This window comes from Lonchura striata, chromosome 4, assembly GCF_050655825.1.
Source record: "Lonchura striata isolate lonStrDom1 chromosome 4, ASM5065582v1, whole genome shotgun sequence".
Taxonomy (NCBI): domain Eukaryota; kingdom Metazoa; phylum Chordata; class Aves; order Passeriformes; family Estrildidae; genus Lonchura; species Lonchura striata.
Genome location: NC_140706.1, coordinates 65,677,775 through 65,700,507, shown reverse-complemented (window position 1 = coordinate 65,700,507; position 22,733 = coordinate 65,677,775). Strand labels below are relative to the sequence as shown.

General features: G+C 39.0%; 2 protein-coding genes across 3 annotated transcripts; one reads left to right on the top strand and one right to left on the bottom strand.

Moving 5' to 3' along the window:
* Positions 1 to 27: 27 nt before the first annotated feature.
* On the top strand, positions 28 to 12,598 carry PLK4 (polo like kinase 4). 2 transcript variants are annotated; one of them, XM_021541609.3, is made up of 16 exons: positions 28 to 184; positions 675 to 770; positions 1,227 to 1,322; positions 1,421 to 1,535; positions 2,390 to 3,422; positions 4,928 to 5,028; positions 6,250 to 6,641; positions 7,062 to 7,166; positions 7,543 to 7,645; positions 8,099 to 8,248; positions 8,614 to 8,744; positions 9,120 to 9,211; positions 9,440 to 9,578; positions 10,429 to 10,569; positions 11,482 to 11,588; positions 11,981 to 12,598. In XM_021541609.3, the coding sequence occupies exons 1-16, from the start codon at positions 155 to 157 to the stop codon at positions 12,078 to 12,080; spliced, it is 2,931 nt and encodes a 976-aa protein (XP_021397284.3). In that variant the 5' UTR covers positions 28 to 154; the 3' UTR covers positions 12,081 to 12,598. The 2 variants fall into 2 exon arrangements, with proteins under 2 accessions (XP_021397284.3, XP_085435423.1); XM_085579297.1 differs by lacking the exon at positions 28 to 184 and adding an exon at positions 212 to 527.
* A 558-nt stretch (positions 12,599 to 13,156) lies between these two features.
* On the bottom strand, positions 13,157 to 22,686 carry MFSD8 (major facilitator superfamily domain containing 8). The gene is made up of 12 exons (XM_021541624.4): positions 22,583 to 22,686; positions 21,523 to 21,608; positions 20,540 to 20,583; positions 19,254 to 19,494; positions 18,823 to 18,936; positions 18,064 to 18,208; positions 17,408 to 17,466; positions 16,703 to 16,811; positions 16,100 to 16,234; positions 15,624 to 15,727; positions 15,267 to 15,526; positions 13,157 to 14,566 (listed from the first exon to the last, which is right to left on the bottom strand). Exons 1-12 carry the CDS (start codon positions 22,678 to 22,680, stop codon positions 14,351 to 14,353), a joined length of 1,611 nt encoding a protein of 536 aa, XP_021397299.3. The 5' UTR covers positions 22,681 to 22,686; the 3' UTR covers positions 13,157 to 14,350.
* Positions 22,687 to 22,733: the final 47 nt, after the last annotated feature.

Here is a 22,733-nt window from a genome sequence, read left to right as displayed (position 1 = left end):
AATGTCGGCGGGGGGGGCGCGGAGCGGCCGGCCCCGGGCCCGGGAGCGAGCGGCGCTGCGCCGCGGCGGGCGGCCCGGGGCGCCCTGATGGGCAACCGCGCCCCAGGCTCTCGGCACGACCGGTAGCGGGACCCGAGGGAGAACGGCCGGCGCCATGGCGACCTGCATCGGCGAGAGGATAGAGGTGCGGCGCGCAGCCCCGCCCGTCGCGGCCGCGGGCGCGGAGGGGCCGGGCGCGGGCTCGTCCCGCTGCCGGCGGGTGTTGGTGGGAGCGCGATTCCTCCCGCGCCTTCGCCCCGTCCCCACGTGTTCGCGGGGAGCGGCGGCGCCGCGGCCGCTGCCATGGCAGCCGGGGCGGGTGTATCCCGCGTCCCGGGAGCCGCGGCGGGAGAGGCGGCGGGAAGGCGGCCCGGCCGCGCCGCCCCGGGCAGCGCCAGCGGCACTGCGGTGCCGGCAGCAGGATGCGGCGGGTGTGGCTGTGCGGCCCTGCCGGGCCCCTCCGCCGAGCCCCGGAGAGCTCCGTCCAGGTACCCCCGGGCCGCTTTGGGGTTTGCCCGGGTCTCGGGGCTGCGTAGGCTCCCCTCCGCTGGTGGGAGGGTCCGCATCGGGAGAGGCGCTGCGAAGCCTGGCTGACAAAGCCCCAGGCTAACGAGGCTGGTTTGTTCGTTTTGCAGGATTTCAAGGTGGGGAACCTCCTGGGGAAGGGCTCCTTCGCAGGGGTCTACAGAGCAGTATCCCTGAAAACCGGCCTGGAAGTGGCCATCAAAATGGTAAGGCAGCGGGCCAAGGAACTATCTGTTTCCCTGGAGATTGAATGCAAAGTTGTAGCAGGTTGGGGTTATGCAGTTGGGCACTGGTGTTTGGGTTGAATGTTTGTAAATAACAAACATTAAGATTATAACTCGATCCTGAAAAATGCACCACGACCAAACAGACTTAGTAACTAATATAAATGCTTTTTAGTGTTGACTATATTTAGCCTATCTGCATAGCAAAATGAGATTTATGTTTCTCTGCTTAAGTATTTCAGAAAAAATATTAGTAAGTGTTAGTATTGATAACGTTAACACTTGACTGCTTTCAGTTGTGGTGTTCCTCCAATTATCTATTACACTTGTTCATTAAAAGAGTATGTTAAGTTAAACTATGTGAAAACTTGCTTGTGCTTAAAAATTGTCAGGTAAACATGCACTGAACATCTAAGTTTTGCTGTGATCCATTTACAGATAGACAAAAAAGCCATGCACAAAGTTGGAATGGTACAGAGGGTTCAGAATGAGGTGAAAATACATTGTCAGCTAAAGCATCCATCTATACTCGAGGTAAGAATCGTGAGGTTTGTAGAGAGGGTAGTACATGTGACTTGCTGCATAGTCTACAAAATGGAATTTCATTTTTTCCTTGTTTTTTTTTTTTCCAGCTTTATAACTATTTTGAAGATAGCAACTACGTGTACTTGATACTTGAGATATGTCACAATGGCGAAATGAGCAGATACATAAAGAACAGAAAGAAACCCTTTTCAGAAGATGAAGGTGAGATTTTTTTGGTCTGTGAAGTCCTCTGCATTAATGTTTAGCTTGCTCAATTAATATTGAATTCTAGAGGAAGAGTGTTTAAAACTTGCCATCACAGTTTCTATACCTTGATGTCTTGTGGTAAGTCATAATCTAGAGATTATTATTGTGCATATATTCACTTGCATTTCTATATACATTTTTTTTTCTTTGTGCTACTTGGAGTATGAAAAGATGGTGATCTTAGAAGGCAGAGACAGAAAGCAGAGCTTGCCTTTGTACTTAAAATTCTGTTGAAATGTGGGTCAAGACTGGTAAGAGGAAAGAACAGGAAAATTGTCAACTTCTGCCTTTACTGCTTCCAGACTCACCTCACTCCTCACCTCTTGCTCAGTTCTTCCAGTTTACCTACTTCTCTATCAGTTTCTAATTTAATTCCATGATACTGCTACAGATAGGCATGTTTTGGGACCCAGGGCAGAGGACTGGATTAATGGGGTATTGCTATATAAAGGCATCATTAGTTTAACTTCTATCTGTTTCCAAAAGCGATGAGCAGCTTAGCTGTAATTCTTAAGAATCTAACTTTCTAAAGTTTGGGCCAATTGAGAATATTTCCAGTCCCGTTTCCTGTGTTACATAAACTTTCATGAACTTAGAACAAAGTTGTGCCATTTTGCTTAAACTAGAAAGCAGAAAGTTAATTTTCTTTAGGTGTCAGACCAGTTTCACTGGTCTGACACCTAAAGAAAAAGGTGCTTCTATTTTTATAAGAATAAATAGAAGCAAGATGAATAGCAGACTTAAAGCTCAGTTATCTTCAGAGCTATGATTTCAAATATAAGATGCAACCTCTGGTTTTGTTTTGACAGCACGACACTTCTTGCACCAGATTATCACGGGTATGCTGTACCTCCATTCCCATGGAATATTGCACCGGGACCTCACCCTCTCCAACATCTTACTCACCAGTAACATGAATGTCAAGATTGCTGATTTTGGGTTGGCGACTCAGCTGAAGATGCCTCATGAGAAGCATTACACCATGTGTGGGACTCCGAATTACATTTCTCCGGAGATAGCCACGAGGAGCCCGCACGGGCTGGAGTCCGACGTGTGGTCTCTGGGCTGCATGTTTTACACTCTTCTCATCGGCAAGCCGCCTTTTGACACGGACACGGTCAGGAACACGCTGAATAAAGTGGTGCTGGCAGACTATGAAATGCCAGCCTTCTTGTCGAGAGAGGCGCAGGACCTCATTCACAGGCTACTGCGCAAAAACCCCGCAGATCGCTTGAGTCTTTCCTCGGTCTTGGATCATCCTTTTATGTCCAGGGGTAGCTCTGCACGGAGCAGAGATCTGGGAACCTCAGAAGATTCCATGGACAGTGGAAATGCCACCATCTCTACAACCTTCACAGGCTCTTCCAGCATCAGTACCAGTGGTAGCTTGAAGGAAAAGAAGAAGCTGTTAGTTGGACAGCCACTCCCAAATAAAATTACATTTTTTCCTACAAACAAGAATTCCAGTAATAATTCACTGGGAGAGGGAAGTGGTTCTTTCCAACAGTGGGGAATTCAGGGAAAGGAAATTGGAGTAAATGGCAGGGGAAGAACCACACAGCCTGTTGAGGAGAGGCCACATTCCCGCTACCTCCGAAGAGCCCACTCCTCAGACAGGTCTGGCACATCCCACAGCCAGACTCAAGGCATATCCAACATCATGGATCGATGTCACTCTTTAGAAGTGCTTTCCAAGCCTAAAATAGGACCAAGGGACAACACAGAATACTTTTCACCTGCCAACAGCTATCCTGATATAGGAGAAATATTTAAGGAGAAGACTTCAAGTACTTCTGGTTCTTTGGAAGAGCAGATATCGCCACCTGTAAAAGATCAACCACAGTAAGAATCAATTTTTTATTCAGATGAAATTTAGAGCTCCTTTATTGTCTTCTTTCCACTTCAGAAAGTTGATTATTTCTTTCCCCACAGTAATTGTAATAGAGAGCCTTGCTAATTGTTATTTGTAGAAGAGCTGATGAGGGGAGAAGGCATTCAAAGTGCAATTATCAACATTTTTACTTCCTGATCTCTTGAGGTGTTTTTTTCTTATGCTTAGAGAGGATAAAAAAGGAATTTAGTAATGATTAGGCAATAGATTATAAAGATTGTGTACCAGAAGGAAAGTGTCAGTCATAGATAATTATTTGAAATGGAGTCCTCTACTTATTTGTAACTTCTTTGTGAAAATCCTGGCTTCTTTCTATAGACTTTCCATGATCAGAATATCAAAAGAATAATTTTATGGTTTAATATAAGGACTTCCATGTCTTAGTTCCTGCATTTCTCACTACTTTAAGAACTGACATAATTTCCTATGTTTCCTCTTTGCAAATCAGTTCAAGGAAAAGATAAACAAGCACTTTTTCCTGTAAAAAATGTAAACAGAGTAAGAAGCTTTCTTGACTGTTCTCAGGTGTTTGACATAAGCAAAGTTCAGTGGGCCATGTGCATGCTTTCTAGTTTAAGAAATGTTTGATAAATCAAAAATTTATGCAAATGTTATGGCAATGCTTACTTTTGTTCCCCATGACTTTACAAAGCCATGCTAAATGTAAACATGAGAGAATATTAATGTGAGTATGGGGATTAACTTAATGATTACAACTTTTTTTATATAATTGATTATAGGAAAGCCTCTTACACCTGTAGTTAGCTTGCACTGCAATCTTAAATGTAAGTCCTAAGACTTGAATTAGATGCTTTATATCCTTTGGTTTGGGGGTGGTTTTGGTGGTGAGCCCTTGCCAATGGTGAACTAGTCATCGTCACTACAACAAAGTGCAGACAGGTTCAGGCTATGGAAATGAAAAATCTCAGGAGCTTAGTGTGAATTTACAACAGATCAGTGACTCTGCAGTAACTGGTTTTGTGTGTATTCTTTATCCTTTAACACATGGATTATGTCACCTGTGTCTACATATATGTGATCATCTAAAAAGCTGTAAAAATCTTTATAATTTCTGGGATTGACTATATTTTATACAAATTCAAATTATTTTGGGTGGTAGGATTGGCATCTTTCAGCTGCATATTTATTATGCTGAGTGAGATGGCTCAAAGGGTCATGCCATCATTGGGTCTCCGCCAAGGCTCTGAATTAAGAGCTAGATGTAAGAACAGCTACTGCTGGCAGCATTATCATAACTTTGCATTCCATTTGAAAACTATTTCATTTTCTTATTCTTTACCCCATGAAAAAGAATCATGTTCTAGAGCTACAAAATGACACTTGCATTTCCTAATTGTTCTAGGTGTTGTGGTTTCTGCAGCTGTAGCATTTTAACTTTTGTTGTGCAATTGTCTTTGATGCAATCTTGATAACATGTGTAACTTTTATTTTCTAGCTCAAATTATCTGTGCCCAGTGAAGCCCCAGGTTGGTTTGTTAGAGCAGAAGTCCCAGGCTGAGACAATGCAGCAGTGGCTTGGAAGTATGCAAACGAATGGTGTGTTACTCATAACTTCTGTATTTTTGCAGTCAATTTAGAGACTTGTAATGGTTTCAGTGGGATTTTCTATTCTTCTTTTATTTCTTTGTACATTGAATTTGATTACACATTTTCCTAAAACAAGCTTGTTATTTTCTAGTACTATTTTACAAAAAAAAAAACAAAACAAAACCCCAAAACAAAGATGAAACCAGAATTTTAGACCCTGATAGAATTACTCAGTTGTGTAACTATGTCAGAGTAAGTATATGATAAAATATTAGCAGGTGACTTGAAAACCCTGTTAATTTAGTTGTGCAATTACAACTAAATAAGAGAAGATGGGGCCTCAATGAATGAGAAAGATAATAAGGCTGCAGAAGGATGGGTGGAGGAAAGGACAAAGACACAGAAGGGATGGAGGTATTCTTTGTTGTGTATCCTATGACATCATTTGCAAATAAAGTAATTTAATCATAAGAATAAACCATAAATCCATTCTGGCTTTTTTTGGTTTGGTATTACCGGACTCCTTCCCTTCCTGTCTACAGGGAATTGGAATCAGAAAACATATGGTCTGAATAATCCTATTTAATTTTTGATCCTTCTCAATTGTTCAGCCACACAGCAGAAGGAGCACAATAATGATGTGGGTGAGGTGAAAGTTGATCAAGGGCTTAAATATCAAAACTAGAGAAGGAGTTATAGGAAGGTTAAATATAAAACCAGGTGTTTAAAAGAAATAAATACAAGGATTTTGAAAAGAAAACAAGGGATTCAGAGTATGCATTTAACATTTTGAGTATTAAAACCTCTGGTAGATGGTAAAACACTGGTTAGATAAACCGGAACTTTTATGAAATTTGCTGCTAGTGGTTATCTGAATGGTAAATAAGCTGTTTTTCAACAGATTAAACTAATTCTTGTGTAAGAATCTATTTGAAGTCTTAGTATTTTGTTTATAAATTATTCTTAAAAATTATGTGATGTGTGAAAACTAAAGACCATCATAACTGAAATGCAGCAACAGCTTATTTTAAGTAGCACTGGAGTTTTGCTAGCATTGGTGTTGATGGTTCTAAAAATCCTGATGATTTGGACTGAGGATTAAAGAAATCCCATTCTCTTAAATAAGCCTTCTAAGACAATCCCTCAAAAAGTTTTTGAAGCTATACTAGAATTTTTTTCCTTCTGGCTATGACTCTTTGAACCTGCAGTGTCCCTTTGTGATTCTTTCAGATCCTCTGGGACCACCTGCAGACCTGACTGGCAAGAGTAATGCACAGGGAGGTTTTCGGTACCATCTGGATGTGCAGCAGGATGTACCAAGGAATGCATGGAGCACCTTAAAGGATATAAGGAATCACAGTGCATCTGGTGACTGTCCACATTCTTTAAACCAGAGAAACCCAAAGCAATGCATCCCTGGAGTTCTGTGCAAAAACGAGAAAATTCAGCCTGGCCTCTGGCTGAACTCCAAAATGCCATGTGGCCTTTGGTCAACTCCAGAGCAAAGCCAAACTTGTGGCCAAGAACCATCAGCACACCAGAAACCAACACTGCGAAGTGTTGTGTCACCTCTCACTGCTCACAGGCTGAAACCCATCAGGCAAAAAACCAAAAATGCAGTGGTAAGTATCAGTTCTAAAAATGGGAACAATTGAATGCTTAATATGGTGTGACTGTCTCTTAAAACTCACTTGTTAAATGGAAATAAATGTTTTTAGGAAATTTATTCTAGAATAATTTAATTTAAAATCATAGTAGTAAGATGCATCTTAGCTTTTGTATAGAGAATACTTAAAGCATAATAGAGCAGACCTGTCTGTGTTTGTCACTTAAGAAGCTTCAACCTTAGTTACAGGCTTATACCCTTCAGTCATCTTGAAGTGCTCTGCTTTAAAAAAATAGCACTAATACAAAAATTACTGTAAGAAGCAGTTATCATTTTGAAGTGCATTTATTAAAGCATTTGTGGGGGAAAAAAGTGTATCTTACCTTTTGCAGAAAGTAAAGGTCTTTTTGTTTAACTTCATATTTAATATATTTAGGTGAGCATTCTAGATACCGGGGAAGTGTGTATGGAGTTTCTGAAAGAACACCGCTCACAGGAACTTGTGAAAGAAGTTCTCAGAATATCTTGCGATGGATATGTGGTGAGTATATTTTTGATTTCTTCACTGTTTTATGAAGTGCTTGGAGTTCATTCAGAGCTGTTTTTTCTTTTTAAGTGATTATTTCTTTTGAAATCCACTGTTTATATATGCAGAGCTGTAAACTCTGCCCCTCCATAATAAAGCCATATAAATATAGGGAACAAGCAATTATTTCAAAGAAAAAATTGAACTTTACTTTTGGAATAGGTGAAGTATTGGTGAAAGTGTGCTGCTGTTAAATAATTGCTTAAAGGAATAGAGCTTTCCTGGTAAATCACAGTAATTAATTAAAATGTGAGTTATTTCCATACCTGTTAAAAGTGCAGAGTGTTATAGTAAGTTGCAACTACACACAGTTTTTGTTCCCTTTTTGTAGATTGCAGTTTATCATCCAAATGAAGGAAGAGGATTCCTTCTTGATGACAGACCTCCTCCTCCTCCTGAAGGCATCTGCACATATAATTTTGACAACTTGCCAGGTAACCTGAAATTTACTTAAAAATTACAATGATTAATGTGATATTTTAAGTGAATCTTGCAACTTTATAGCTTTGATCTATTACTTTTCAGATAACTCTGAAGTAGAACTCTTTTCAGAATTAGATTCAAACTACAGTTTAACTGGAAAAATGTTTTGAAATTTCACAAGGAAGCATAACCCAAAGGTTTTGATTCTTTTTATATGGAAGCTTTAAGGAGTTTCCCCTTTAGAGTGTAGTGTGCTAAAATCAAAATTCTTGTAATCTTTTCCTCATTCATACCGGGAGCTGTTGGTGGAAATAAGTCAGTTTCTCTAAACATGTCTGTCAAGTACTTAAATACTTCTCACAACTTTCAGCTATCAAATACATAATTTAAATTACTTCTATTCAAGCTGATGCACAGTGCTTAATCTGATAAATTCTATTTTTTTTTTTAATTTTCTTTTTTAGAAAAGTACTGGAAAAAATACCAGTATGCAGCTAAGTTTGTGCAGTTGGTGAGAACAAAAACCCCCAAAGTGACCTTTTATACAAGATATGCCAAGTGCATGTTGATGGAAAATTCACCCCCTGCAGATGTTGAAATTTGTTTCTATGATGGTATGTATTCATTTTTGCAGTTATTCAAATAGCTAAATCATTATTTTAGGACCTGCACTAAAATATTACCTAACACTAAACAACCACCCCTCCAGTTGGAAGAAAATAGTGCACTATAAGCAATTTTTTGGACACCCTGCCTTTATTTTAGCACTTGTAGATTAGTTGATTCTTTAATTCCTTACTGATATTTTCTTCAGGAAGTATATGTTGCAGAAGTGTTTTTTGAATTATACTTTGGTTTTATTCATGCGTTCTTTACCTCTACCTTTGCTTACTAAGAGGCATGTCCCTGCTCCAAGCCTTCCACGGTTTCACTGTTATTTTATACAGCTCACACTGAAAGTGTTCACATTTTCTTGCAGGAGCAAAGATCCATAAGACAGCTGGTATAACTCGTGTGACTGAAAAGTCAGGGAAATCCTTCACTTTGAAAGGAGAAAGCAAAGCAGGGTTAAAGAAGGAAATCCAGGCTTATATGGATCATGCAAATGAAGTAAGGTGTTTTACATAGACCTTTTCCAAGCAACTTCCTGAAAATTCAGTTTCCCTTTCACAAATGTATTTCCTGTGTTGCTTTCCACATCTTTCATTACACTATTAAGGAGGGAGGATGGTGTTTTCTGGAAGAGCAAATATCAGAGTAGAGGTAATGGTTACAATCCCTCACAAGCAAGACTGAGGGGAACTAGTGTGTAAAGCAGAGTTGCCTGTCTGGTGAAAGGATTAACACAACAGATGAAGCTGCTTTATACAACTTGAAAAATTGAGTACCGTTGAAATTTCCTTGGGTGGGCTTACTTGCCACACTAAACGTGTATGAAATAGTTATACAATTCAATTTAAAACTTTATTAAACTCCTCATTTCAGGGACATCGTATATGCCTTGCACTGGAATGTGCTGTTTTGGAAGAAGAGAAAAGGAGTGGAAGTGCTCCATTTTTTCCAATAATTGTTGGAAGGTAACATCTTTCAGTTCAAAACACTGGTGTATTTGAATATTTATGTACTTGTTGAATATTTATTGAATATTTATGTATTTGAATTGAAAAACAGTTCTGCAGAAGACTCCTGCCATCAGGTGCTTTTGACAGTCCATGGTAAAATGAAGGAAGATCTATGTCTCCTCACTTGTTTCTTTAATCCCTTTTGGACAGACCTTTTTCCCATTGTTCTTATTATTTTTCCAGAAAACCTGGTAATACTGAATCACCACAGGATGTAGCACCTCCACTGTTGGACAAGACAAACTATTCAAAAGAAGTTGTGTCATTGGATAGAAATCAAGCTGCCAGTTCTACTCCAGTTCAGACTCCAAACTGTGCTCCTGTAAGTGCAGATGGATGTACCATGGAGACCAATCTCCCATATTGCTGTTTTACTTGACTTAATGGAATTAAGTCAATTAAAATTAATTTTAATTAAAATTAGTGTGTATGGACATAGGCTTTTATTAGCCATTTTTCAGCATACTGACTAGAAATGTTAGCTTTGATTTCAACTAACTTTTGATATCTGGATTTAAGAGCATCTGAAAAATCGGAAAACTCCAAAATGTTACCACAAATGCCTCTTGGGAGCAGAGTTTGAAAATTGCTTACTTGTGCTAGACAGCACAGTCTTTGGTTTGAAAGCTCTGTTATATAATGTTATACAGCCCTTGGTGCTGTATAACAAATGGTATCACATAAAGTATTGGCATTTGATGATGTTGTTCTGAAATGATCAAGTGTTAGTGTGTATATAAAAAAAGGGTAAGTGAGAATACATGCATAGCCAATAAGGCTTTGTGAGCAATTTCATCTGGTTTGTTTAGAAGGCCCACCAAGCTTTGGTTCCTCATAAAACTTCCTCAGCTGGCTGAATTATACTGGGGTCTTGGCACACTGAGTTTGTATTGTGAACTTTGTTGAATATACATCAATCTACATTTGTAGGATCTGCATCTGTTTGATTGTGTAGTTCGTGTCCCTAGTACAGAGTCTGACCATTTCCACCTGACTGAAGTGAACTGACAACAAAAAGTTGTGTCCCTGTGGGGTTTTTACGCTGTAATGCTGTTAAATGAAGCATAGAGGCTAAATCTGTCTGTATACATGAACAGGTGGCAATTAACCACTACAGCTCATCTGGAGGGTTAATGCCAAGGCTGTTAATTCTGTGCATCTCTGGGTTTTAGGTGGTGCCCTGTGAAAAGCCTACGTTTCTGACTAACACTGTTGAAAAGACCTGCTCCTCTGGTCTTCAAACGGAATGCAGTCCAAATTCAGCCCAACTTGTCAAATCTGTTTTTGTGAAAAACGTTGGTTGGGCTTCTCAGGTGAGAAATTTAATAAAGGAGGCATGTCTGTTCTTTTTCCTACTAATTTGAGATATGTATTTTTGAGTCATTAACTTTAAACTTGATTTGTGAGGAATCATTCGATTGTGCACTACAGCTTAAGTCTAAAATTTGTATGAAGAGATACAAATTTTATCTAAGATACTTTTAAATAATTATCTTAGATAAAAACCATGGGAACTTTGTAAGTAGAAGAAACCAAAATAATAGTTCATTACCTCAGTTACCACAGTTTTCCTGTGGCAGCTATTGCCAATTTCAGCATCCTTTGCCATTTAAATTTGACTCTGGTAAAAAACTGAAACTGTTTAACTTCTCTGTTCACTAATGCAAAGGTGTCATGACAAAGTTTTTAATAGCTACATACCAGATTTGCACAAGATAAATGTGTCTTCCTCTACAGCAGGAAAAGCTGTTTCCTTGCAAAGCCATCTTCCCCTCTGCTTTTCTGTTGGATAAGCTTTAGGTTTAAAATATTGTTCTTGGCTATCCAGATAAAGTAAGCTTCCTGTCCTAAAAGAAAAAGTTCTCTTGATATAAGTATGAAGTTTAAATTGTGTATGGCTATGAACTCTCACAAATGGACCTCTTTTTAGAGTTTGGCCCTTCATAAGATTTCTTTAGGAGTGGTTAAGCTAAAGGTAATTCTTTATATATCTGACATTGACAAGGTTAACTAAAGCCAAGCATCTGAAACCTGAGGAAGTCAGCATGAGACTGCTTCCTCCAAAGTAATATCCATGCAATCTTTGTCTTTAAAAGACTGACCAAAATACCAAAGTCCCTTCAGCAATTTTGAAAAAAGCTTTCAGCTTCCATTATTAGAAAAGTTCTAGGTTTGTAATTTTGTATTTTTATATGCTCAAACCACAATGTAACTTCTCTCATCAGCTGACCAGTGGAGCAGTATGGGTTCAGTTCAATGATGGATCCCAGCTGGTAGCCCAAGCAGGTGTCTCTTCCATCACTTACACTTCTCCAGATGGCCACACAACCAGGTGAGTCTGTTCCTGCCATAAAAATATCCAGGTAACTCAGTACAAGGCTGTTGTACATCAGGTAACTTCACAGCTGCTACTGACTTCAGTTTGTAAATTTTAAACCTTAGCATTGCCATCATTTCACAGTGGGTTAGCTTATGTCAGCTTATTAAATAAAGAGAGGCACCCATAGCCAAATGGTAACAAAGAAATATTCATGTGTTATCTGGATAATGAATTACTAAAACAAGCTGGTAGTGCATCTACTTGGTCTCCAGAGTACAGCCACTATTCATGTGTAGTATTCAAAACAGGGAGGTTGAGGAAAGTAGTGTTTTGAAATAACTATATTGTCATTAAATGAAATTATTTAAGCATCTCAATTTTTCTATGCTGCTTTACCACTCTAGGTATGGAGAAGATGATAAGCTGCCAGAATACATCAAAGAGAAGCTTCACTGTCTGTCTTCTATTCTCGTAATGTTTACCAATCCAGCTGGTCCTCACTGATTAAAGAAAACCGGGTGTCATGGCACAAGAGCTTAATAAACTCACTCACTGACTTCCCAGTAAAGTGACTGATCTTACTCAGCTTACACAGAGATTCTTCCAAAATCTGGTAAAAAGTTAGGAAGGGGAGGGTTACTCTCTTTTATGTGTAGCAACTTGTGTGTGAAGTATCATACAAAACATACTTTTCATTAAAGTGATGGATAAACTTGCTAAAGCAAAACTTTGAGGAACTTAGTTCTTGACTGTGTTAAGTCTTTGGAAATAATCTGAATCTGCTGTATTTTTTTTTCTTACTCCACTGCTTACTCAGTGCCAACAATCAAGGAAAATGCATCTGTGCTGTTCAAGTATTTGTATTTGTAAATAACTTATATTTTTATGTCTTACAAGTAATATATGTAAATATGTATATGTTTTATAAGTCTGTTTTTATTTTTTGTAGCAGCAGCTTAAAACTTCCCTGCACAAGCATGTTATACAAAAAAAAAAAATAAATGCAGTGGTAATTGTCTGGATCTATTTATTTGTTTTATGGTCAAGTAATGGCTAAAGGAGAAGAGTTAGTAACTTCAGGTGGTTTTACCTTGTTTTGCACATTGAGTAATACTTACAGCAACTGAAGTAGCATTAACAGTAGCTTTTCTCCTAAGCATTTGGCTTCAAGTGTGCTAACACTCCTGACGGTGCTTGTATCTGTACTTAAATACTCGCCTATGACTTCCTGATTAGGCAGGAAAAGATCTTAAATGGACTGGGATCCAAAATTATGTTGGAGGGGGGAGGATGAGGTGCTTCAGAGGAGCTGGTGCTGGCTGTGTGCAAGCACAGCTCAGATGCACTAATTCAAGCCAGTTTTCCTTGTTCAGTTGCTGTTTAGAGACAGAACTTTGGTTGCTTTGTCATGTCCAAATCAAGGAAATAAGCTTGCAAATAAAGAATTTAGCACTAGGAACATCAAGAACATACAAGTAGCACTTATTATGAATTAGCTTATAAAAGTGAAGTCCTTCACAACAATTTGTGATTCTTTAGCAGGAAAGCCCGTAAGAATAAAACTTGCGTATCCCCTTCAGTCAGTATTGAAAAAAATAATCTTTTAATTCAGTAGTCTCTTAGTGTTTGAACAATTGAGTACATAGGAATAATAATTACATTTATTAAATTCAAATAGTAGACATATTAGACAGCAGCCACAATTCTCATATTGGAGTTACTCCAGAGGTTTTTTTCCCCAGTAGCATTAAAACAGCTAAACAAACATGTACAGATGAGCTTAGGCCCCATTATGAAGATTACAGTCTTACTTTTTAAAATAAAGCTTGAATTACTAAAACACTGTAAATTCCTGTTTCTTGTATCCTAATATTAAAAAAACAGAAGTCTGCAAATAACAGTGAACACCCAGGAGCCAGTTTTCTCCTTCCACTTACCGCTGCACAGCACAGTGCATTCATTCTCACCAAGCACAAAAGTGTAAACTATTGTGCTTAGACTTTTTTTCTTGTAGTTAAAAAAAGTTTCAGGTTATCCTTCTTGCTACAAAAAGGCATTCAGCAAAACAGTAGAAGAAAAAGTGCACATTTGGTTCACCATAGTTCAAGTAACAGCTGCTGAAACTGATTTTAAGTGGCTCTTGATCAATTAAAGACCCAAATCCCACATCAACTACCTGTGTGGAGGGCACCTACCTTCCTCTATGTTTCTGTCACCTGTCATTTGGAATCCTGGAGGAGATGTAATAGGTTCCAGAACCAGATGTCTGTATTAACCAGTGCTTACAAGCCAACAAACCCAACGTCAGAAGGTTTGCTCAAGTAGTGGTGTCTCCATACAAAGTGCATGCAGCTCAACTAATCTCGCAGTTACAAAAGAGTTCCTAATCCTGATTCACAGAATCAAGATAATATTTATTTTACTTCTTTTTGGAAAGGATGCACATAACCTGTGACCTTCACAGCTGCACTCAGGGCATATGTACATCATATAAACTGTACACACTTCATATGTGCCATGATATCACTCTGACCCATCACATTCCTTCCTCTGCTGCTAGAAAAGCAGGACACAGAAGCCAACTGCAGCAGGGTTAACCAGGTATTGGGGTATGACCAAGTTAAAATGTTCTGTCAACATGTAAGTACAGGTGTACAGTTGTTAGCACACAGCCAACAAGGTCAGTGGTTAAGTACTCCTCATTCAAAAGCAGTAATAAACTAAATATTACTTCTGCTTGGTTTTACTGTTTGGGCTTTTTTTTTAAATACATATTAACAATTCTCTTCCTGCATCCTCCCATATCTGACAGAAAATGCAATTAGTCTCCTGTATACTATCTCTAAGAGTAAGAGGGAGACTACAACTACTCCACAGATCAAGCTGAATGCCCAGCGTGGCCCCAGGTGAGTGTAGATTTGGCTCACGAAAACAGGCCCAAGGATCCGTGCTCCACTTCCAGAGGCAGTCAACCATCCCATGTAGACACCCTACAGCAGATCAAAAGCTTACGTAAGTAATACAGGCATTATTTAGCTTGCCATTAATTCCAACCCATTAGCCTAACTAGAAAATTTAGAAGTATTTAAACAACCACTTATCTGTCTTAAATTCATTAAAACACTACTTTGTTTCCAAGAGTACTGCTCAGCCTCTCCAAGCTTTAATTCTAAGGCTCCACTCATAGGTACTCTACTGCTTTTTAAAAAAACAAAGCATTAAGTGGCTCAAAGCATTAAGTCTCTTTCACCAAAATCTAACAAGAAAAAAATGGGCAAAAGGGGAATAAAATATTTTGTTAAGCAAGAATGTAAGTTTGCTATAGTGTTCACTACTAAAAAATGCCCATTCTGGGGGTCTAGTAGCATTTGCAGTCTTTAAGCGACATTATTCCATGCTCATATTACAAATATGTAATTGGTAATTACAAAAAGAACTCTGTCAGAACAGTAATAAAATTTTCATGTTGTAAGATCTGCAAAAATAGCACAAGAATTGCTTTCTAAGTCCCCTAGAAACTTGCCTTTGATTTTGGAAAAGATTGGAGCTCCTGCAAAGTTCTGCCCTGCTTAAAACACACTATTTATTTGGCTGATGACAAAAGGAATTTTAACTAAACCCCTCATTCTAATAAACAGAGTGTGAGTCTTGCAGGGCAAATTATATAAACCATTTAGGGATGGTGCTTACCTGAGGCTTTGGTCCTAGGACTTTTGAGTATAAAGTGTAGGACATGACATTACAAACAGGATAGCCCAAGCCTATGAGCACATCAGAGCTGATGTACTGGGCCAGGTAGATCATGGGAGTGTTCAGGCACCAGGACTGTGTGACAGGGCAGCCCACAGGTTCTGCTGTGTGGTTGGATGGCAGCTGCAGCTCTGGCAAACTCCAGAAAGGCACTAACATTTCACTGGGGGATGTTCTGGGAATGGAGTTGTTCTTTATTTCTGTAGAAATAAGTGATTCATATCATTGAGAACAAAAGTGCAATGAAAGGCTTTCAAAAAACACTACAAAGGTGGTCTAGTAAGACTTGAACTATACCTTGCCACTGGATATTTGGTAGTTTCTTCCCCCAAGGCAGTAAGATAAAGAATCCAACCAAGACAATCACTAAGCCTGCATGGAGTATGGCACGCTCACCAGTCCTACCAAACAATGAAATTGTAGTTAAATGTATCATTTAATTAATGTAAAGTTTAGGTAGCTGCTAATGACATAGCCCACTAGTTTGTGGAAATGATATTTGACCAAAACATCAGCAAGAAAAGTTTAAAAATCACAGTAACTTAAAACCAGCTTTTCTTGTGATTCAAGAATAAAAGACAGTGAAATAAGAGGGGGTTATGTTGACAGAATAAAGAACTGCCACAACATCAAGGCTATGCCAAAACTGGAAGTATTTAGTTGTTATAGTAAACCCAGACTCATTATCAAGTAAAAAAAACTTAAGAGATTTGGCCTTGCCATAAAGCTTTTCACATTTAGCCAACATAAGAAACAAAATCCCAAAAACTTACCTTTTTGATAGTGTTTTAACCACCATGAAAACAATAACTGATTCAATGCCAATAATGCTAAGGATTATCCCATTATAAAAAACAGCTTCTTTCCTAGTCCAGGAATACATATCCATTGTCAGTGGAGTAGCTATACTGAAATGACAGAACAAAAATACAGTAATCATAAAAAGCTTCTTCCATATATTAGTGTCCATACATATATCACCCCAAACATCAATGCACTGCACCAGACACACTCTGAAACATCATTAATCTATTTCTGGTAGTTCATGAAAAGATGATAGAGTGAAAACCAACCCAAGTTAAGCTTTTTTTTTTTTTTTTGAATACTTAAAAAGTTGAGGATATGGATTTGCCTCTATTCAAAAGCTTTTACATTAATGTTTTCTATACCACTAATGGTACATCTCTTTAGTTATTGCTGACCTTTACTCATTACCTTAGTTATTACTGACCTTTGATACATTATCAGTACACATTAGCTTGATTGCCTATGGTTTTGGACTCAGGAGGTTAGGAAGATGAGTGGAACAGAAAAGCCTTTACGTGCCTCCCCACTCTATGTGTCTGAATATTTTGAGAAAAAATAGACAAACTCACGTTTCAAAGACAGCAAAGACAAACAGGATGACAAAGAAGAGAACGTTGAGTGCTACCACAGCAACGTGGTCAATACTTCCTTCTGTGTTCTGATCCAGAACATCACTTCCTGCAGCAACACAAAATAATTACCTGAACTGCACACTGAGCTTTTTCTTATACCATCACAAATTACAAACAGCAATGATTCCTTTGGTATTCCCAGTATTTAGCATGTAAGTTGGTGGGCAGCTAGGCAGTTATACTTTGACACTCAAATTATAAAGTTTTTACATCAAAATGGAGTTGCTGAAATTTCAATTCTGCTGTCAATTAGAGAAAATTATCTCCAAACTGGTTACACAGTCTGCTTTCCCAATGAGTCCAGAATGACTGCAAAATAAGCAAACTTCTTGAAACATCTGAACAATGGAAACCAAAACATTCTCTTCAAAGGCCAAAATTACACAGCAGAATTCTCAGGGTGAAAGTATGGAAAGATCCATACAATTTTTATTTTTTCCTTCTTTGCTATCAGACAGCACTATGGGCACAACATGACAAATGAAGCAATTTCTGGACCAGCTAGGGAGAGATGTAGCCTATTTTCCACATCAACTTCCCAGTGCATCAAACTTCAGAATACTTCTAAATGCTTCTATGTAATAAAACAGTACTTCAAAATTATAATCACAGAATAAGTTTTCAAGGAAACAAGGATGGTACCTTCTCCATCAGAATTGATACTTTTGTACTGCCGTCCCATATCATCCACTCGATGCTCCCTAGAAATACAGAACTCTTTTCATTAATACACATATTTATTTGATCTGCTATTGAGTCAAGTTTCTATTAAAATAATTGTAAATGGTATCATCTATAGGATAATTATTTGCAGCTCCATCAAACATAATCTACAAAGCTGTCACCTGACTGCACTGAACACTATTCAAGAAAGGAAATATTCTAGTAAGAGAATATCATATATCCATATGCATCTGCACCGGTGGAATAATGAATAAAAATGCCCCCTGAGAATCTTAAAGGAAAGACACAGACAGAGAGATCCCTACAGACAAGCCAACCTTATTTCTCCTTAGAGAAAAACATGGGCAGCAACTATCAACACTAAAACTATATCAAGCCTAATAGTCTAATATCTTTAACTTTTTAAATTAGCTTACATTCTAAGCATAACATCACCAAGATTCATTTATGAGTATCAGAAAAATACAGGTATTAAAGAAGGCAGAAACACTCAAAAAATTAATAACAGCTTATAGTTTTAGCACGTTTATTACTCCTCCTGCTGAGCAGCATATTATTTGCTACAAGTCACCCACAAAAACAAGGTATTTATAAGGTTTTTTTTACTTGATTACCTGAATATGGCAAAGATGAGAATAATATTAATAACTCCTAAGAGAGCCCCAAATAAAACTGGTGTTGTGTACATGTTCAGCTGAAGACAAAGGAATTTCCACGTTACTCCTTCTTCTCCAATAAGTGTAAAACATGTCTGAAAAACTTAAAAACATCAATGTACTGTGAAAATCTTGAGAATCATTAAGAAAGCATTAGAACACATAAGAAAAGTTGTTCTAACTGCTAAGGAAAATTTAAGTATTACACCTCTCCAACCTTTTACATTTTGAGAATCCTATTCTAAATAAACAAAATGGATACCAGTGGGATCTCAGCTAGCCAGGAAAGTAAATGATTACATAAAATAAACAGTATAAACAGCACCATGACACTTATAGTACTGAATTCTGAGTATACTGATGGTTAATTTTCTTAGCAGACAGACAATTTACTCTTTTTTCCTCTTGCTCCTAGTGGAAAATCTTGGTTCTGGGACGACTGGATTATCCCTCGTGCTAAGGGTAAACTAGAGAGAAAAGATGCTATGGGCGGGGGGAGGGTTAAATTAAATTTTAAATTGGTGCAGAGCAATTGGACAAGAATTTTTCATATATATTGGCTTACAGAAGTACAGACTAGTGGATCCCACTTATTCAATTGTGATATCATTGACAAACTATGCCTTAAAATTCCCTGCATACAGCTGCTGAGGATTCCTACTTCCAATGCCCAATTTCAACCTAAGAAGAGAAGTGAGAAAAGAAGATTTGCTTTACCTGGGCCTAATATGAAGCCAACTGCTTGGCAGGCACTGGTATTGGCCATGGCACTCGTTCTTTCTGTCAGAGAAGTGGCACCCGCAATATACGATCGAACTACAGCCACATTTCCTTTAAAAAATCCAAAACCAAGCAAAGGTTCATGCAAATATCAACTTCATATCATTAAACTGTTGAGTGACATTTATTTTAGGAGTTTTTTTCTTATTTTGCAAGATAATAAAAGCCAGCACTCCCTCCAGTATTTTTATGCAACAGCACAATTGCACAATTTTGTTACAAATCACTATGCGCCAACCCTTTGCTTTGTTAAATATTACGTTCTTATTCACATAATGGTAAATCTGGTATTAAAACTTAACATTAACAATCTTACATGAGACACAGAATGTAATGATTTCCAGAAATGTAAGTCCTGTTGCGTTTACCTGCTCCAAACCCCACGAGAGCACGGGCAGTCAGCATGTAGTACTTGTTGTGGGAATGGGGCACATGGACGTAGGCATAGAGACAATTAGCAGCTACTGAAATAGCAGTGGAAATGACCAGAGGTTCTCTCCTGGGCCTGTAGTTGGACCACAGGCCAAAGAGGGGAGAGGCAACCATCTGGCCAATGCTGTATGAAGCTATAATCCAGCCCAAGAAACTGGCATCTGCTGTTGGATCAATCTGCAGGAAGACATGAGTCAGATCTGTGGGTAAAGCACTGGAGTGTTTTATATTATCAGCAGCACCCTTTTAGAATTGACCTGGGACACCAAGGACCCTGGACTGTCATGCATTCTCTCACATGAGTAATAAACTCTGGCTCACTCTCTCCAGCAATGCACCAAACCAATAAAATCTGCTTTGCTTCCAAGCCTGGGAATGGCTCACTTGCAGCAAATTCCAGTTGTTTTTGTACAGCACTGCTGATGTTCTGGGCTAGAGACAGAACTTCAGCAGCATGGCAGGCACCTTCCATGCCAGGAGCAAGGAGTCACTTCCACTGACTCTGCACACGCCTCAATCTGTCCTGATTTACAAGGCTGGCAATGTATTTTCTTGTCTTCTGCAAGAGTTCAGCATCAGCCTCACTTTCAATGACACCTCTAGGTACCTGCCCAGGTTATACTCTTCCAAAATTGCATTTGAAGCTGCCTTCTACAGTTCCAGGGGCACCAAAATCCTAGCACAGATTAAACTGAGGTTTTAGGGACTTCTGTGCTGCTTTTAAGATCTAAGAGGTGAAAAGCCCCTAGTTAAACTAAAATCACTACACAGGAAAAATGGCTGTCCCCTGTTAGGAATACCAAGATCTATGTGCAACAAGGTGACATTTACAAAGCAACTTCTACCTTCAGTTTCCTTTTTTTTTTTTTTTTTTTCTTTTTTTTTTTCTTTTTTTTCTTTTGTTCAAAACCCAGACAAGTCTTGTCTACTATGTTTTAATAACAAGACTTCTTTCGATTTGCTGTCCAGGAAATCATGATATTGGAAAACCAACATTTCTGGAGTATGATATACCTTTATCAATTCAGGAAAAAAAACTGACGGATTTTGCAAGAAATAATAAAAGCTGTCTAAGCGGATGGCAGAATAAAAGTCTCTTAAAGCCACACACCTCCCTCTACTTCTTCTTTTCCTAAATAAAACGCCAGGTTTTGTGTTACCTACTTTCTGAGCAGGAGTTTTCTGTTCTTAATCATTTAAAAAACACCCCATATTTACAAACCTTTTGGAGATACGGCCACACAGACATAATTACAATTGAGAAACCTGTAACACAATAAAAAATGACGCTATTTTATTTGCCATTTTTGTCAGTAATTTTCTTTCCTGAAACAGTTATTACAAGTTCATTCTTCTGCTTCTAAATGTATTATAGTATAAACCTGTGCATTTCCTGATTTTTTTAAGGAGTGGTAATTCCTCCTATCAGGAGGAAATATTTTCAAAAGACCATTTTGTAGGTGCATACACACTAAACAAAAAAACTCCCAGTGCTCTTCTCTCAATGGAAAGAAAACAATGTCCCCAAAGTAAAGTAAAAATAATTTATTGATAGACTGACATATCTGTATTGATTAGTCAAAGAGATATTAATTAATAATAATAAAAAAAAGAGTTACTGAAGTATCCTATCAAATTCAAGATAATTTCTAGGCCCACAGAAAATCACCACAGGTCAAAAATCAAGAGCATTCTTGTTTCTGGGGGGAGTTATTTAGGAATAAAATTTCAATTTGTCCTGCAATGGAGATGCAAAGTCCAGTAGGAGAAAACAAGTTTTGATACATGTTTTGAAATAGACAGCATACATTCCTATAAAGATATTACCTCTTAAGAACTCCACGTTATTTCTGTTTTCATTCCCTAGAAGTTTCACTCCAGATTATAAATTGCAAGCTTTGTTTTGTTCAATACCCTTACCTTGCCACTACCGAAGTATTAGGGAGTCATAATCCACAGACTTATGCAATCCATCACTTTGTGTAAAACCAGTTTTATTATTACTTATCCCACTAGATATAACTTTCTGTTTGATTTGCTAGATTCATACATTAACTTTTGAGGAATCAAACAATGCACCGTTTTTGAGGTTTGAACAGTAGCATTAAAGAAGCTCTGTAGTTGGAATTTAGAAAGCCCTGTCATTTTCAAACCAAAATATATTAATTAAACAAGTAACATCGAGTTCCACATGTATTTACTCACCTACACTACTGAGAAACATTGTCAGGTACATGATCCAGATGGATCGCCACCTGCTCTTATAATGCTCCTGGGATTCCACAACATCCCTGATTTTAAAACAAAAAGCAAGAGGGAGAAAGAAATCATAATCAGATCTTCTTCTAGCTGCTCCCACATGACACTGAAAACATTTTTTCACCAACCTCTCAATACAACTGTGTAACTTGCTAAGCAGGAGTGGATGTCCGCTCAGCAAAGACTATAAAACTATTTTTCAGTGGAAAAATACTAGATTGACAAATCAAACAACACAACAGAAATACTATCACACACCAAATGTGTCACAGAGAGATCTTGATCTAGGGAGATCTCCAATTCTGCAAACTCTTTGTATAGACACTTTGGATCACAGATCATATAAAAGCTTTAAAAAGCGGGTGTTAAACCCCTCACAGCTGTAACCTTAAAAGAACCTCAAGCCTGAACAACTCTTGATTTCACTAAAAGCTACAGGCAGTCTGTTTTTATGAGAAAAATAACAACATACAACATAAAAATTGCGTGTAAAAGATACTGCTGTCTTTTGCAAGGGCTGAAAAAAAATTAAAATAGAAGCTACCAACTAAGTTACGAAGTTGGTATTCGGATGATGATGCAGACTCAGATGCCTAAACATAGTTTACAAACGCTGTTTATGCACATCTGCGATTTTAAGTTCAAAACACTTGTTTTGCTGTCAGAAGGGGGAAAAAAGCCTCAAGCGACGAATAGCTGCCCACAGACGAAGGCTGCTGTTAAACACCCAGCCGCACATTAACGCTACTCGGCGTTTTTTAGGCGCTTCCCAAGCGAGCGGCTTTGCGTTTCCCCGCGGAGGGAAGCAGCGCCCGGGCCGCTCCCGGGCCCGGTGCGAGCCGCGGGCTCCGGGCTGCGCAGCGCCGGGCACAGCGGCTCGGGCGGCGCCCCCGGGCCCGCCGTGAGGGGCGGGGAACGACCCGGCACCCACGGGCGACGCCTGGGCTCACCCGCGGCGGCGGCGCCCCACCTCCTGGCGCCGCCTCACCGCGCGGCCGGCCCCTACCTGCTCTCCTCCTTCTCCTCGCCCTCACCCGCCGCGGCCCCCAGCAGGGGCTCCCGCCCTTCGGGACGCCGCTCCGCAGCGGAGCCCGCGGCCGCCATGGCCCCGCCCGCGCCCGCCTCACGCGCGCCGCGTGCCCGCCGCGGGGGCGGGG